Source organism: Salvelinus alpinus, chromosome 4, assembly GCF_045679555.1.
Source record: "Salvelinus alpinus chromosome 4, SLU_Salpinus.1, whole genome shotgun sequence".
NCBI classification, from domain to species: domain Eukaryota; kingdom Metazoa; phylum Chordata; class Actinopteri; order Salmoniformes; family Salmonidae; genus Salvelinus; species Salvelinus alpinus.
In genome coordinates, this window is record NC_092089.1 from 83694219 (window position 1) to 83709763 (window position 15545).

Below are 15545 nucleotides of genomic sequence, written 5' to 3' on the forward strand. Positions count from 1 at the left end.
ACGCTCCAGGCCTCCTGTGCGTCTCCCCAGCCCGGTACGTCCTGTGCCGGCTCCACGCTCCAGGCCTCCTGTGCGTCTCCCCAGCCCGGTACGTCCTGTGCCGGCTCCACGCTCCAGGCCTCCTGTGCGTCTCCCCAGCCCGGTACGTCCTGTGCCGGCTCCACGCTCCAGGCCTCCTGTGCGTCTCCCCAGCCCGGTACGTCCTGTGCCGGCTCCACGCTCCAGGCCTCCTGTGCTTCTCCCCAGCCCGGTACGTCCTGTGCCGGCTCCACGCTCCAGGCCTCCTGTGCGTCTCCCCAGCCCGGTACGTCCTGTGCCGGCTCCACGCTCCAGGCCTCCTGTGCGTCTCCCCAGCCCGGTACGTCCTGTGCCGGCTCCACGCTCCAGGCCTCCTGTGCGTCTCCCCAGCCCGGTACGTCCTGTGCCGGCTCCACGCTCCAGGCCTCCTGTGCTTCTCCCCAGCCCGGTACGTCCTGTGCCGGCTCCACGCTCCAGGCCTCCTGTGCGTCTCCCCAGCCCGGTACGTCCTGTGCCGGCTCCACGCTCCAGGCCTCCTGTGCGTCTCCCCAGCCCGGTACGTCCTGTGCCGGCTCCACGCTCCAGGCCTCCTGTGCGTCTCCCCAGCCCGGTACGTCCTGTGCCGGCTCCACGCTCCAGGCCTCCTGTGCGTCTCCCCAGCCCGGTACGTCCTGTGCCGGCTCCACGCTCCAGGCCTCCTGTGCGTCTCCCCAGCCCGGTACGTCCTGTGCCGGCTCCACGCTCCAGGCCTCCTGTGCGTCTCCCCAGCCCGGTACGTCCTGTGCCGGCTCCACGCTCCAGGCCTCCTGTGCGTCTCCCCAGCCCGGTACGTCCTGTGCCGGCTCCACGCTCCAGGCCTCCTGTGCGTCTCCCCAGCCCGGTACGTCCTGTGCCGGCTCCACGCTCCAGGCCTCCTGTGCGTCTCCCCAGCCCGGTACGTCCTGTGCCGGCTCCACGCTCCAGGCCTCCTGTGCGTCTCCCCAGCCCGGTACGTCCTGTGCCGGCTCCACGCTCCAGGCCTCCTGTGCGTCTCCCCAGCCCGGTACGTCCTGTGCCGGCTCCACGCTCCAGGCCTCCTGTGCTTCTCCCCAGCCCGGTACGTCCTGTGCCGGCTCCACGCTCCAGGCCTCCTGTGCGTCTCCCCAGCCCGGTACGTCCTGTGCCGGCTCCACGCTCCAGGCCTCCTGTGCGTCTCCCCAGCCCGGTACGTCCTGTGCCGGCTCCACGCTCCAGGCCTCCTGTGCGTCTCCCCAGCCCGGTACGTCCTGTGCCGGCTCCACGCTCCAGGCCTCCTGTGCTTCTCCCCAGCCCGGTACGTCCTGTGCCGGCTCCACGCTCCAGGCCTCCTGTGCGTCTCCCCAGCCCGGTACGTCCTGTGCCGGCTCCACGCTCCAGGCCTCCTGTGCGTCTCCCCAGCCCGGTACGTCCTGTGCCGGCTCCACGCTCCAGGCCTCCTGTGCGTCTCCCCAGCCCGGTACGTCCTGTGCCGGCTCCACGCTCCAGGCCTCCTGTGCTTCTCCCCAGCCCGGTACGTCCTGTGCCGGCTCCACGCTCCAGGCCTCCTGTGCGTCTCCCCAGCCCGGTACGTCCTGTGCCGGCTCCACGCTCCAGGCCTCCTGTGCGTCTCCCCAGCCCGGTACGTCCTGTGCCGGCTCCACGCTCCAGGCCTCCTGTGCGTCTCCCCAGCCCGGTACGTCCTGTGCCGGCTCCACGCTCCAGGCCTCCTGTGCGTCTCCCCAGCCCGGTACGTCCTGTGCCGGCTCCACGCTCCAGGCCTCCTGTGCGTCTCCCCAGCCCGGTACGTCCTGTGCCGGCTCCACGCTCCAGGCCTCCTGTGCGTCTCCCCAGCCCGGTACGTCCTGTGCCGGCTCCACGCTCCAGGCCTCCTGTGCGTCTCCCCAGCCCGGTACGTCCTGTGCCGGCTCCACGCTCCAGGCCTCCTGTGCGTCTCCCCAGCCCGGTACGTCCTGTGCCGGCTCCACGCTCCAGGCCTCCTGTGCGTCTCCCCAGCCCGGTACGTCCTGTGCCGGCTCCACGCTCCAGGCCTCCTGTGCGTCTCCCCAGCCCGGTACGTCCTGTGCCGGCTCCACGCTCCAGGCCTCCTGTGCGTCTCCCCAGCCCGGTACGTCCTGTGCCGGCTCCACGCTCCAGGCCTCCTGTGCTTCTCCCCAGCCCGGTACGTCCTGTGCCGGCTCCACGCTCCAGGCCTCCTGTGCGTCTCCCCAGCCCGGTACGTCCTGTGCCGGCTCCACGCTCCAGGCCTCCTGTGCGTCTCCCCAGCCCGGTACGTCCTGTGCCGGCTCCACGCTCCAGGCCTCCTGTGCGTCTCCCCAGCCCGGTACGTCCTGTGCCGGCTCCACGCTCCAGGCCTCCTGTGCGTCTCCCCAGCCCGGTACGTCCTGTGCCGGCTCCACGCTCCAGGCCTCCTGTGCGTCTCCCCAGCCCGGTACGTCCTGTGCCGGCTCCACGCTCCAGGCCTCCTGTGCGTCTCCCCAGCCCGGTACGTCCTGTGCCGGCTCCACGCTCCAGGCCTCCTGTGCGTCTCCCCAGCCCGGTACGTCCTGTGCCGGCTCCACGCTCCAGGCCTCCTGTGCGTCTCCCCAGCCCGGTACGTCCTGTGCCGGCTCCACGCTCCAGGCCTCCTGTGCGTCTCCCCAGCCCGGTACGTCCTGTGCCGGCTCCACGCTCCAGGCCTCCTGTGCTTCTCCCCAGCCCGGTACGTCCTGTGCCGGCTCCACGCTCCAGGCCTCCTGTGCGTCTCCCCAGCCCGGTACGTCCTGTGCCGGCTCCACGCTCCAGGCCTCCTGTGCGTCTCCCCAGCCCGGTACGTCCTGTGCCGGCTCCACGCTCCAGGCCTCCTGTGCGTCTCCCCAGCCCGGTACGTCCTGTGCCGGCTCCACGCTCCAGGCCTCCTGTGCGTCTCCCCAGCCCGGTACGTCCTGTGCCGGCTCCACGCTCCAGGCCTCCTGTGCGTCTCCCCAGCCCGGGTCTATGTCCCGAACCGGACCCGCCACCGAGGCTAGATGCCCACCCGGACCCTCCCCCATAGAGTCAGGTTTTGCGGCCGGAGTCCGCACCTTTGGGGGGGGGGGGTACTGTCACGCCCTGACCTTAGAGAGCCTTTTTATTCTCTATGTTGGTTAGGTCAGGGTGTGACTAGGGCGGGTACTCTAGTTTTTGTATTTCTATGTTGGCCTGGTATGGTTCCCAATCAGAGGCAGCTGTCTATCGTTGTCTCTGATTGGGGATCATATTTGGGCAGCCTTTTTCCACCTGTTGTGTGTGGGACCTTGTTTTTGTATTGTAGCCTTTTGCACTACAAAGCTGCACGTTATTTTTGTTACTCTTTACTGTTTTGTTGCTGGTTCACATTAATAAACATGATTAACGCCTTCCACGCTGCACCTTGGTCCAATCCTTCCAACAACAATCGTTACAGGTGCTTTCAAGACAACTGGGAAGTCGGAGCTCTAGAAAGATGCCCGAGTTCCTGACTTGGAATTCCGAGATGGATGACGATTCAAAATAATTTTTCCCAGTTGTCTTGAATGCACTGAAATCGGAAGTCTAAGATTTCCAAGTAACGAGATCCCAGTTGTTTTGAACACGCCAAATGTCAAGAAACCTGTCTATTTTGCTTGAAAGTATGTAATGTCACGGTTACAAAGCTATATGACGTTACAGAGAACATGTAAGTTATCTCACATCTCAGAAAAGATTTGTAATGTATGTACTTCTTGTTCATGAAATTCATGCTAATGTTGGGTGTTTGAGCAAGAGCCCAATTGACTCCCATTCACTCTTTGAAGAAGAGCTCTCCTTGTCCCAGAATCGCCCATAATGCACCGTGTGGCCAATTGAAGACACATGGGAAACATACACATTGGGCAATAAAACGATTCTAATGGAGTTCCCAATCTCCTAAAAAGTATCTGTGGCTAGTTTAAACTGATGCAGTGATTTTAAAGCCCGTGTGCTGATGATAAAAGATTTTCACTAGATACGTCCTTTCACTTCAATACATCATTCCAGCTTCTGTGTTATCTGAGAAAATGGGCGTTAGTTACTTTCGCCCTGTGTTACTTTCGTCCCAGCTCTCCACTCGTCCTGACTCTCCTCTATGTCTGGGCCAGGTGGTGAAGTTAGGCAACATTACCTCCTCCACACTGATCCTCACCCTGGGGGCCCCACAAGGGTGCGTCCTCAGTCCCCTCCTGTATGCCCACGACTGCATGGCCTCACACAGTTCCAACTCCATCATCAAGTTCGCTGACGATACGACAGTAGTAGGCCTGATTACCAATAACGTTGAGATGGCCTACAGAGAGGAGGTAGGGAAACAACCTCTCCCTCAACATCAGAAAAAGAAAGGAACAAAGGCAAGCCCCCATCCTCATCAACAGGGCTGTTGCGGAGACGGTGAAAAACATCAAGTTCCTCGGTATACACATGTTCTGAAATGGTAAAATCACACAGACACCGAGGTGAAGAAGGCACAGCAGCAAATCTTCAACCTGAAGAAATTTGGCATGTTCCCCAGGGTCCTTTTCTCTTTTTCTTTCTTTTTCCAATTTTTGGTTCCTTTGTTTTATTTTGTTTGTAGCTTTTTTTCGTATATATTTAATATTATAATATTATTTTTTTACCCCTTTTTCGTGGTATCCAATTGGTAGTTACAGTCCCATCACTGAAACTCCTGTACAGGCTCGGGAGAGGCGAAGGTCGAGAGCCATGCATCCTCCGAAACACGACCCTGACAAGCGGCACTGCTTCTTGACACACTGCTTGCTTAACCCGGAAACCAGCCTCACCAATGTGTCAGAGAAAACACTGTGTACCTGGCGACCATGTCAGCGTGCATTGCACCCAGCCCACCACAATGGTGGGACACCACAATGGTGGGACAAGAACATCCCTGCCGGCCAAACCCTTTCCTTAACCCGGACGACACTGGGCCAGATAGCACTGCGATGCAGTGCCCTAGACCACTGCGCCACTCGGGAGGCCCCTTCGCAGTGTTCTACAGGAGCACCATTGAGAGCATACTGTCGGGCTGCATCATGGCCTGGTATGGCAACTCCACCACCGCTGACCACAAGGCTCGACAGAGGGTGGTACGCTCAGCCGAACGCACCATTGGATGCTCAATGCCTGCCCTCCAGGACACCTACAACACGCAGGAAGGCAAGGACATCATCAAGGACCTCAGCCACTTGAGTCATGGCCTCTTCTCCCTGCTTCCATCACTCAGATGCAGGTAGTATAGGAGCATCATGGCAAAAACTGTCAGACTGGCCAATAGCTTCTACCCCCAGACCATCAGGCTGCTGAATAGGTACTAGGCAGCCACCTGCTCAACCTGTCCCCCTCCTGCCCTTCAGACTTCGTATCCCCCCCCCCCCTTGTATATATTCTACCCCCCAGCAAACATTTACCTGCCCCAACCCACCAAATGGACATTGCTACAGTTATAAATGTGTATATATATATCATTGTTTTTACCCACACTGTTGGAGCTCGGAGGATATGAATTTCACTGTACCCTGCGATTACGTCTGCGACCCTGTGCATCTGCCTAATAAACTCATCTATCATCGGTCTATCTATTAGAGCCCCATCTGTTTGGAGCCCCACCTGTTTAGCTAAAGAAATATATATATTTTTGGGTTGCCTGTTTTGCAGGTTGGTAATGTTCTCTAGTTGAGCTGTGATTGGCTCAGTGTTTTGTCACTCATGGCGACACTATGTCACCGCAAAATCTACGGGGAGAGCTGCAACATTCAAGCCCCTTGGGTGCTGCCATAGAGTTACATTAGAAGTGCCCATCCAAGAAGGCTCAAGGTCATTGGCCACAGATAAAATGACATCAAATAACTTATATATACTGTAGCTTTGATTGGAATGATCATGTTAACAACAAAATCTTAGCTAGCAAGCAAGACAAGCAGTCATCATCATAAATCAAGTTGAGAATCTACAGGCAAATCCTTTTCAATCCTTGTCATATGAAGAGAAATTATAGATAAAACGTATCGGTGGTCATCGGCCATTGGACATAAACATTACCCAACAAGTTAGATATCACTAATTCAAGAATTAGTGGTTTGGAAGGAATCAGTGGCTAACTGCAAGCATTGCAAAGCAATCATTAGCCTGCTATTCAGTGGAGTGGGTGTGTGGTCCAAGTCTGGGTTTAAGGGTCTCTTTTCTAAGCATAAAAGGATAAACATTGAACACTATGGGCCAGAAAATATTGAATACATTGGTCATGCTGTCAATCCAGCATGACTTCTGCTGCGTTCAAAACAACTGGATAATCTCAGACTTCAGTGAGTTCAAGACAACTGGGAACAGGGAAAAAAACAAGCTCCGACAGGGAAAATACATTTTGAACGGTCATCCAAGATTTCCAAGTCAGGAACTCTCGCCTCTTTCTCAAGCTCCAACCTGAAGATCACTGACGTCATGATTTCGACCTTGTTTTTTTAAACGAATTTCCAGTTGTCTTGAAAGCACCATAAATCCAGAGAATGTATGATGTTTAGTAAGCTGTTAGTAGCCCATGTGCCTCACCATAATAATTCGGTCTACTAGCTGCCACCGATCCTTTTTCCTTTTCTTTTGGTTGTCTGTTTTGTGTTTCATGTTGGTTAATTAGGGGGGGGGGGGGTATTTATCACGACATTTGCTTTGGGTTTTTGTGCGGGATTGTTTTCGTTTTGACTGTCAGTTAGTTTGGGTTGCGTTTTCGTTAGTTCATGTTTAACAGGTGGTTTTTCCCTGGACTGTGTCAGAGTGGGGTTTCGTGGCTACTGCTGTAGTCCGGTGTCCTGTGATTTTTGAGCTGGTTTAATAAAACGGCCTTTTCCTTCGGAACTTGTTTCTCCAGCGCCTGACTCCACACCCACATCTCCTTGGGGAGTTCTGACAGATATACCAGGCTGTCACCTTACCGTGAAATTCGTACTTACAAGCCCTCAAGACCAGCAATGCAGTTGAAGAAATAGAGTTACGAAAATATTTGCAAAATAAAATAAAAAATAAAATAAAAAGTAGCACAATAAAATAACAATAACGAGGTTATAAACAAGAGGTACCGGTACCGAGTCAATGTGCAGGGGTACAGGTTAGTCGAGGAAATGTGTACATGTAGGTAGGGGTAAAGTGAATATGCATAGATATTAATGCATATATATTAATATTTAATTCAGTGTTTGAAATTATGACCCCATCCTCAGTAGCCTATTCCAGCAGGCTATTTGTAAACACAGGCACTTCTTACCTCAAAATCGCCTCGCTATTCATGTTGAATAAATTCGTATGTTAATTTGAACTAAGCAAGCTGCTAGATCGTTCAGTTTACATATTGCCTATATATTGTCTAGGCTACTGTAGACTATCTGAAAAGAGATGCCTATCAGGGGCTATAGGCTACCTGCATGGCAAAGTTGAATTACAATCATAAACCCAGATTTTAGTCTAGCCTATGCCTATTGAAATGACAAGTCAATCTCGCAAATGGGCCATTTATAACGGGTTGTAGTCTTAACATCTGTCAAATAATAACAGCACAATTGCCAGAAAATTGCCTAACATTCGTTTTTTATGTTGTCCAAGTGTGAGATTTCGACATCCTCTGACCAACTTTCATTACTCCAACTCTCGTCGGATTTATCTATACAGTAGTCATGCACATGTGCAAAGGGGATTTATTTACAATTATAAACTGGTTACCAACATAATTAGAGCAGTAAGAATAAATGCTTTGTCATACCCGTGGTATATCAGACTGTATACCACGGGTAAAAACGAATGTTAGGCAATCAGCCAATCAGCATTCAGGGCTCGAACCACCCAGTTTAGAACAGACCATATACCAGGGGTATGATATATATATATGTTTTACTGTTCGATTTTACATTGGTAACCAGTTTATAATAGCAATAAAGCACCCGGGGTTTGTGGTATATGGCCAATATACCACAGCTCATGGCTGTATCCAGGCCATATACCATACCCCTTGTGCTTTATTGCTTAATCATAGCAGTCAAATTGGTTAAATAGTCATCCATTGATAGAAAATTATCTGGGGAGTTTATAAGGGCGAATTATCTTTTCTCTAGGATATATTCCAATTCCTTTTTTAGGTCATGTCATAGCTCCAAATAGTTAGTATTTTGAAGAAAAACGAATTGTGCTTCAAACGTCGTTACAAGTTACTACGATATTCGTTCTTAATTGGCTCGATAAGGTTATGGGGAAAGGATTTATTGTATACATATGGCAACTTCTCTCTTACTGTAAAAAAAAGTGGGCTAGTTTTCAGGACTTTTCTGTAGTTTTGAGTGGTCATTGAGATAGATATTTGAACTGGACCTGGCAACCTTGGCCAGGTGAAATCCCGCATCATTAGCTCATTGTTATGGCAATCGAACATTTAGAACGAATGACTGGGTCGCATCTATATATACCGAAAAAAAAGACGTAACGACAGGTTTGATTCTCAGGCAACCGAACCGATAGATAGAACGACCAGCCGGCTTGGGTAGAAACCCTAGATTTGTGTCGGGACTATATCTTGTTGAAGGATGAAATTGTATGAATACATTTATAAAATAGCGTGTTTAATTAAAATATGTAAATCAGTATTTGAATATGTTGGTAACCGGTTGTATAAAAGTGATAATGCCCTCGAAGCTGGTGTTTGGAGGATATATTGTCAGGGTTTGCCGTCCCGAGACAAACACCCGTGCCAATATATCCTCCAAACACCGGCTTATCTGGCATTATCACTTAAATAAACAGCTGCATTGGACCATAAGACACTTTATGTTGGTGTTTCCTTTATTATGGCAGTTACCTGTATGATGACCATCACAATGAGACATTCATTTGTCAGATTGAACATCGTACTTTCGACCTCTCTTACACCACTTTGTTACAAACCTTTACATTGTACAAGTGTGTTGGATGAAACATTTAAAGAAACTTGTCAAAATACATCAAATGAAGCGGCCAGTCTGTGAAAACCAATCAAATCGTGCATTACTGACGAGAAACTGGCCAATCCGCACTGCCAACAAATCATGTCAAACAAAAATCCAACCAATGGGATGGGATGACAGGGGCATGAGAGGGAAACGAGAAGAGAAGTCGCGCAAACACATTTCTTGTGAAAAGCAATAAACGTTAGTTGTGGTGGCGAATTCAGTCTATATTAAATACAGTCATTGATGACGCGATAGAAAGGTATGTTTTGCCTTTGTCTCATTCCTTGTTGTGAAATTACTTCCAAGTCTGCCAAGCTCTCATGTTAGCTAGCTAACGTTAGCTCGCTAGATACTGAATCAACTGAAAATACTGTAGCTAGCTAGATTGTTCACAATCCGTTTGTAGGCTTGTAGCTAGCGCATTAGTCCCACTTGCTCAGTAGGTTAGCTTTAGACAACGTAGTCAAGCTGTCCTACGTAACGTTACACACTTCTAGCTACGCTAATTAGCTAGCCAGCTAGACGCGCATGCGTGACTACAAGGTGGGTCTCTCACAACGCTAGCAACTATTACCAGATTAATAGGGGAAACCCTATAAATTGTCCTAGTTATAAGTATCTTTGATAATACAGTCTATATAGAGAGGTAAGCCATGCTCTTTGTAAATCAGCAGGATAATAGCCTTCCGGTTCTTTCCCCAGCTTATTTGTTATCAATGACAAGACAACTAAAAAGGCAAAGTGGGATGATGAAATAATGTGGGAGGCTATAATAAATATGTAATCATCTTTCTCTATCCAGGCCTCCACCATGGGTGAACCACAGCAGGTGAGTGCCCTACCTCCCCCTCCCATGCAGTACATCAAGGAGTACACGGACGAGAACATCCGCAAGGGGCTCGCCCCCAAACCCCCTCCTCCCATCCGAGACACCTACATGATGTTCGGCAACCAGTTCCAGTGCGACGACCTGATCATCCGACCGCTGGAGAGCCAGGGCATCGAGCGGCTCCACCCCATGCAGTTCCACCACAAACGGGAGCTCAAGAAGCTCAACATGTCCATCCTGGTGAATTTCCTGGATCTCCTGGACATCCTGATCAAGAGCCCTGGCAGTATAAAGAGAGAGGAGAAACTGGAGGACCTGAAGCTATTGTTTGTCCACATGCACCATCTGATCAATGAGTACCGTCCGCACCAGGCCAGAGAGACCTTGAGGGTGATGATGGAAGTGCAGAAGAGACAGCGCCTGGAGACTGCAGAGAGGTTCCAGAAGCATCTGGAGAGGGTCATGGAGATGATCCAGGGGTGCCTGGCCTCCCTGCCCGATGACCTGCTCCAGACTGAGGGCTCGAGTGGGGCAGGGGATGGGTTGAGGGGTGGAGGAGCAGCGATGGGGTTGACCGCCAGGTTAAAGACTGAGCCCATGGAAGTGGAGGAGGCTGGGGCTAGCTGTATGGCTGTTGGGCCACAACAGGACAAAAGCATGGGTGGTGCTGCTAAGAAGGACAGAGTATGGGACAAGGATGCAGCAATGTGTAGTATTATCGACGAGATCGCCTGAGTTTTGTATTTAGGGCTGGGGTCTCTACAGAAGGCTGCAATGATGAAGAACGTTTAGATAGAAATGTGTTCTGTAAAACAGATTGTCTGTTGTGAATCGAGTCCTCTTCATTATATTTCTATATGTTCAGAATCAAAATGATTCACCATGCTGAATATAGGTTTCTCTTGTTTTGGTATGTTTGTTTCATTGCTATTATTGGTCTCTGTTTAATTGTGTTGTATGCTTAATCTAGTTCTGATCACATACGCTGTCAGCTGTTTTATAGTATTTTTCATGGACTATGAAGTGTCACAGACTATGAAAACACACCTTGAGTTCAGAATTTTTTTGGGCTATCATTAACGTTTGGATGCTCTTAAAATTCATAATTTGATAAAAGTTAATAAAGCAATTTCCAAGTCCTGTAACATAATTGATTAATTATATTTTATATGATTCATTTTCACTATCATGGTTGACTGTTGAATTAGACAATTAGGCCTACCACCCTTTTTTCTGTTAATCTAAGAATGGTTGTATTATACCACTAGTGGGTCCTGCTGATTCCTTTCAGGTTGTCTTCAAACTGAGTCCTGGCTAGAAACCACTGTTTTCTACTTTAAATTATATTTCATACCTTAGATGAGTCCGTGTGTGAACGATCAAACTATCTATATGTTTAGCAGCTGATTCACTGCATTACACTATGTAGTCCAAGAATGCTGAAAAGATCTTGCACTATGATCAAACCTGAACTCTATTCACATGTCATAACCTAATGTGATTGAATGTCAGTGATGCAGCCACTGCAACAGTCTTTGTTAGACGGGAAGCGCTTAGTCTGTGAAGCTGTGTGTGTAGCAGCTTGCTATGTAAGCTTATATACTTGTAGCAATGTGAGCTAATGTCCCAGTCAGAGGCGCGCTACACTACCTCAGTCTCTGTCACTGTTTGGCTAGAGAGAGACAGAGAGGTTAGTGTGTAGTGACATAGACACACTCCGGGATGAAGTTTCCCCTAGCCTAGTGAACAGCGTGAGCTGGCACACACCCAAACATTTTAGTAGATGTTGCTGACTGACCCAGAGTAAACTGTATAGAAATAGTCTCACTATGGAAATGCTCCCAACAATTTAGTGGGTAAATCACCAACTTTTTGGCAACACAATGCCCTGTACCCTAAAGAAGGCACTGTTGCTGAAATGGGGATTTACCCATTCAATTATTGGGATCATTTACATAGTGTGTGACTAGGTCTGTGCTATGTAACTACTAAAACATGCAGTAACGTGAGATTGCTCATTGGTGGTGACAGACAAAGAAATTGAAGCCTTATAGAACATGGGCTGAGATAGTACTGCAGGCAAGCCTTTGTTGTGTAAGATAAGGTTTGAGTCAGAGGAGGCTGGGGGATGAGATACAGGAGGACATGCTCACTGTAATAGCTGGAATGGAATGGAGTCAAACGTGGTTTCCATTTGTTTGATGTGTTTGATACCGTTCCAGCCATTACAATGAGCCCGTCCTCCTATAGCTCCTCCCAACAGCCTCCGCTGGTTTGAGTATGTAAGTACATTAGTCCCATAGACAGACAGATACACTGAACCCCTAGGAGGATTCTAATTTCCTTATTACGGCATACATACAAGCATTGAATTGATGTGGAGTTCGTTTTGGATCAATGAGGACAGATATACCGCTGCCCGTGAAATGTGAATCTGAATTTCCATTCCTGTGTTATGAAAACATGTTTTGTTATTGAACTTGTTGGGAAACATAATTGCCTTGTTTTTCTGTATTTAATGTAGCCTAGATACTACTATCTCTGAAGTCTGTAGTCACATCAGTCATGCTTTATTTCAACAGAAGCAGAAAGCACAATACATTACCTAACCAGTTGGCCCTGTCTTTGTGCAGAGCAATCAAAACAACACTACTGCCCCAGATATCAAACTCCTACTCAAGTCAGGAGAGGCCTACATGTTCAAGTGGTTGCTATAGTGACAGAATGATTATGAATCATAGACCGCCTATGAAAGACATAGGTGATGCATTATGTGGGTCTGTAGATGCTAGGTGGGAAGGCCGTTGTTCCTACATTACTTTAGCACACCTGATTCAATGATTCAGCTAATCAAGGCACTGAGGAACCCAATTGATGAGCTAAATCAGTTGTGTTAGCACTGGTCTGGAGCAAAAACCTGCACACCAAGTAGGCTAGCTCAGCTTTCCAGGAGGAGAGTTGGCTACGGCTGATCTGGGCTAATGGCTGGGTGTCCTATCATCAGATTGACTGTTTAGATGTGTCGGTCTTTAAATAAATGGCCTTATTGGCCTACCTACCTGCATGTTGTAGGGATGGCTCCAATCCCTTTTTTGCATCCCAAATGGCATAGTGCACTACTTTTGACCAGATCCCATATTCCCTACATAGTGCAGTGCCTTGGTCAAATGTAGTGCCAAATATATGGAATAGCTCTCGATTTGCGCAACAGTCTAAGGCACTGCATCTCAGTGCTAGAGGTGTCATTACAGATCCTGGTTTGATTCCAGGCTGTATCACAACCGGCCGTGATTGGGATTCCCATAGGGCGGCGCACAATTGGCCTAGCGTCATCCGGGTCAGGGTTTGGCAGGGGTAGGCCGTCATTGTAAATAAGTATTTGTTCTTGACTGACTTGCCTAGTTAAATAAAGGTTAAATCAAAATATATAGGGTGCCATTTAAAACACAACCCGTATCTTGGCCAGAGACACACGCCCAGTGATTTACCCAAAAACTGGAAAGGTATTGTGATGGACCAGGGATTAAACCCTAATTAGGCTAACCCTTACATACATACTGTGTGTTACCTGTGCCATGGAGAACAAAGGGGGAAAGGTCAGAGAGTTTACAGCTTTATTTAGACTACTGTAGGACGAGGAGGGGGAGCTAGCTGAAGAACTGTACATGGAACCGGTGCCCCCGCACATTGACTCTACCGGTACCCCCTGTATGTAGGCTTGCTACTATTATTTTATTGTTGCGCCTTAATTATTTGTTATTTTATTTCAGTTTATTTTAGTAAATACTTTAACACTTTTTTTTCTTAAAACTATTGTTGGTTAAGGGCTCGTAAGTAAGCATTTCACTGTAATATCTACGCCTGTTGTATTCGGCGCATGTGACAAATACAATTTGATTTGGGTTATATGGGGATGCCAACTTAGCCTGCCCTGCTTTTATAGAACACATATCTTTGTTGGGTTTAAAGGAATGCCAAGTAGGCTGTAGTAATCATGTAATATGTTTTTTTGTTGCACAATCACTCATGGACAGATGAAACGGTGAGAACATGTCAAGGCTCACATAGAATTATGTGATTACAAGCAGCAGTTGTTCCTGTTTTGGGTTTTTGTCATTGATTATTTGGACAATTCCAGATTGGGTGAAGACAGTGCATGAACTAACCTAACCTAGCAGGCGTAAAAGAAACAAAAGATCCTCTGGCAACCGCACAGGTCGTTGGCTTGTCACAGCTGCAAAGTCATAAACCGTGCCTATTTCTACAATTTCTCTTATTAAATGTGATTTTAAATCACAGGAGGTTGGTGGCACCTTAATTGGAGAGGACGGGCTCTTGGTAATGGCTGGAGCGCTATCAGTAGAATAGTATCAAATACATGCCATTCCATTTGCGCTGTTCCGTCTATTATTATGAGCCGTCCTCCCCTCAGCAGCATCCCAGGTTTTCAACCTAACCTTAACCACACTGCTAACCTTATTACTAACCGTTACCTTAAATTAAGACCAAAACCAATTGTATTTTTTCAGGAATTTTGACAATAGCCCAATTTTGGCTTTGTGACTGTGGTGATTTGTGACAAACCCTGGCACAGACGTCTCGAAAAGAAGAAAAAAACCTGTCAGGGGAGGTTCTCTTCTGCACTGTTCAACCAATCCAGTAAATGTGGAGGAGGAGTTAAGATGAGAGTGTTGCCTCGTTAACACAGACAGAACAATGAGCCAGATGTTTCATTGGATGTATAAATCTGAAGCTTCGGTTTGGCATTTCCATTCACCACCAAATGTGGTGATGAGAGGAAGCCCAGTGGCTGACAGTGGGAGAAGATGGGGGTTTCCACTAGTTACCACAGCCACAAAGTCAAAATTGGCTATATCGTAAAAATTTATGAGAACTAAAATGAGCTTTGGGATGTCCCTTCCCTACCCACTGGGTACAGACGTCAATTCAATGTCTATTCCACATTTGTCCAACACAATATCTTTGAAATTACATGGAAACAACATTGATTCAACCAGGTGTGTGCCCAGTGGGTAACCCTAACACCTACCTCTTACCTTAACCCTAACCTTAACCCTTACATGAACCATTTTACGCCTCACCCAGCAGACTGTCGACCAATCACCACGCAATCCCTTCTCAAAGTCAGGGTAGGATGGTGCTTTCACGACAACTGGGAACTCAGAGAAATATGAGGTGTAATCATGACATCAGTGAACGTCAGTTCGGAAAGTCGGAGCTCTAGAAAGTTGCCAGAGTTCCGTACTTGGAATTCCGAGTTGGATGACCGTTCAAAATCATTTTTCCCAGTCGGAGCTTGTTTTTTCCCAAGTTTACAGTTGTCTTGAATGCACTAAAGTCGGAAGTCTAAGATTTCCAAGTACCGAGTTCCCAGTTGTTTTGAACGTGGCAAATGTTGAGAAACCTGCCTATTTCCTTGAAAGTATGTAATATTACTTACAAATCTATTGAATATCACAGAGATCATGTGATTTATCTCAAATCTGGAAAAGATTTGTAATGTACTTCTGGTTCATGATATTCATGCTAATGTTGGATTTTTGAGCTAGCGCCCAATTGACTCCCATTCACTACTTAAAGTGAAGCAGTCCTCTAAAGACACAAAAGACAATAATACAAGAAACAACACTTCTATTGCCTCTTCCTCTACGATACGCACTTCCGGTTTGGTTTGGAGCGAGTAGTTG

General features: G+C 48.6%; 2 protein-coding genes across 2 annotated transcripts in view; one reads left to right on the forward strand and one right to left on the reverse strand.

Moving 5' to 3' along the window:
• The window catches only part of LOC139574568 (tyrosine-protein kinase ITK/TSK-like), a 40265-nt gene that overhangs the window by 17428 nt on the left and 7292 nt on the right, over window positions 1–15545 (reverse strand). The gene's annotated exons all lie outside the window — the stretch shown is intronic.
• On the forward strand, window positions 9129–10982 carry med7 (mediator complex subunit 7). The gene is made up of 2 exons (XM_071399276.1): window positions 9129–9267; window positions 9811–10982. Exon 2 carries the CDS (start codon window positions 9820–9822, stop codon window positions 10570–10572), a length of 753 nt encoding a protein of 250 aa, XP_071255377.1. The 5' UTR covers window positions 9129–9267; window positions 9811–9819; the 3' UTR covers window positions 10573–10982.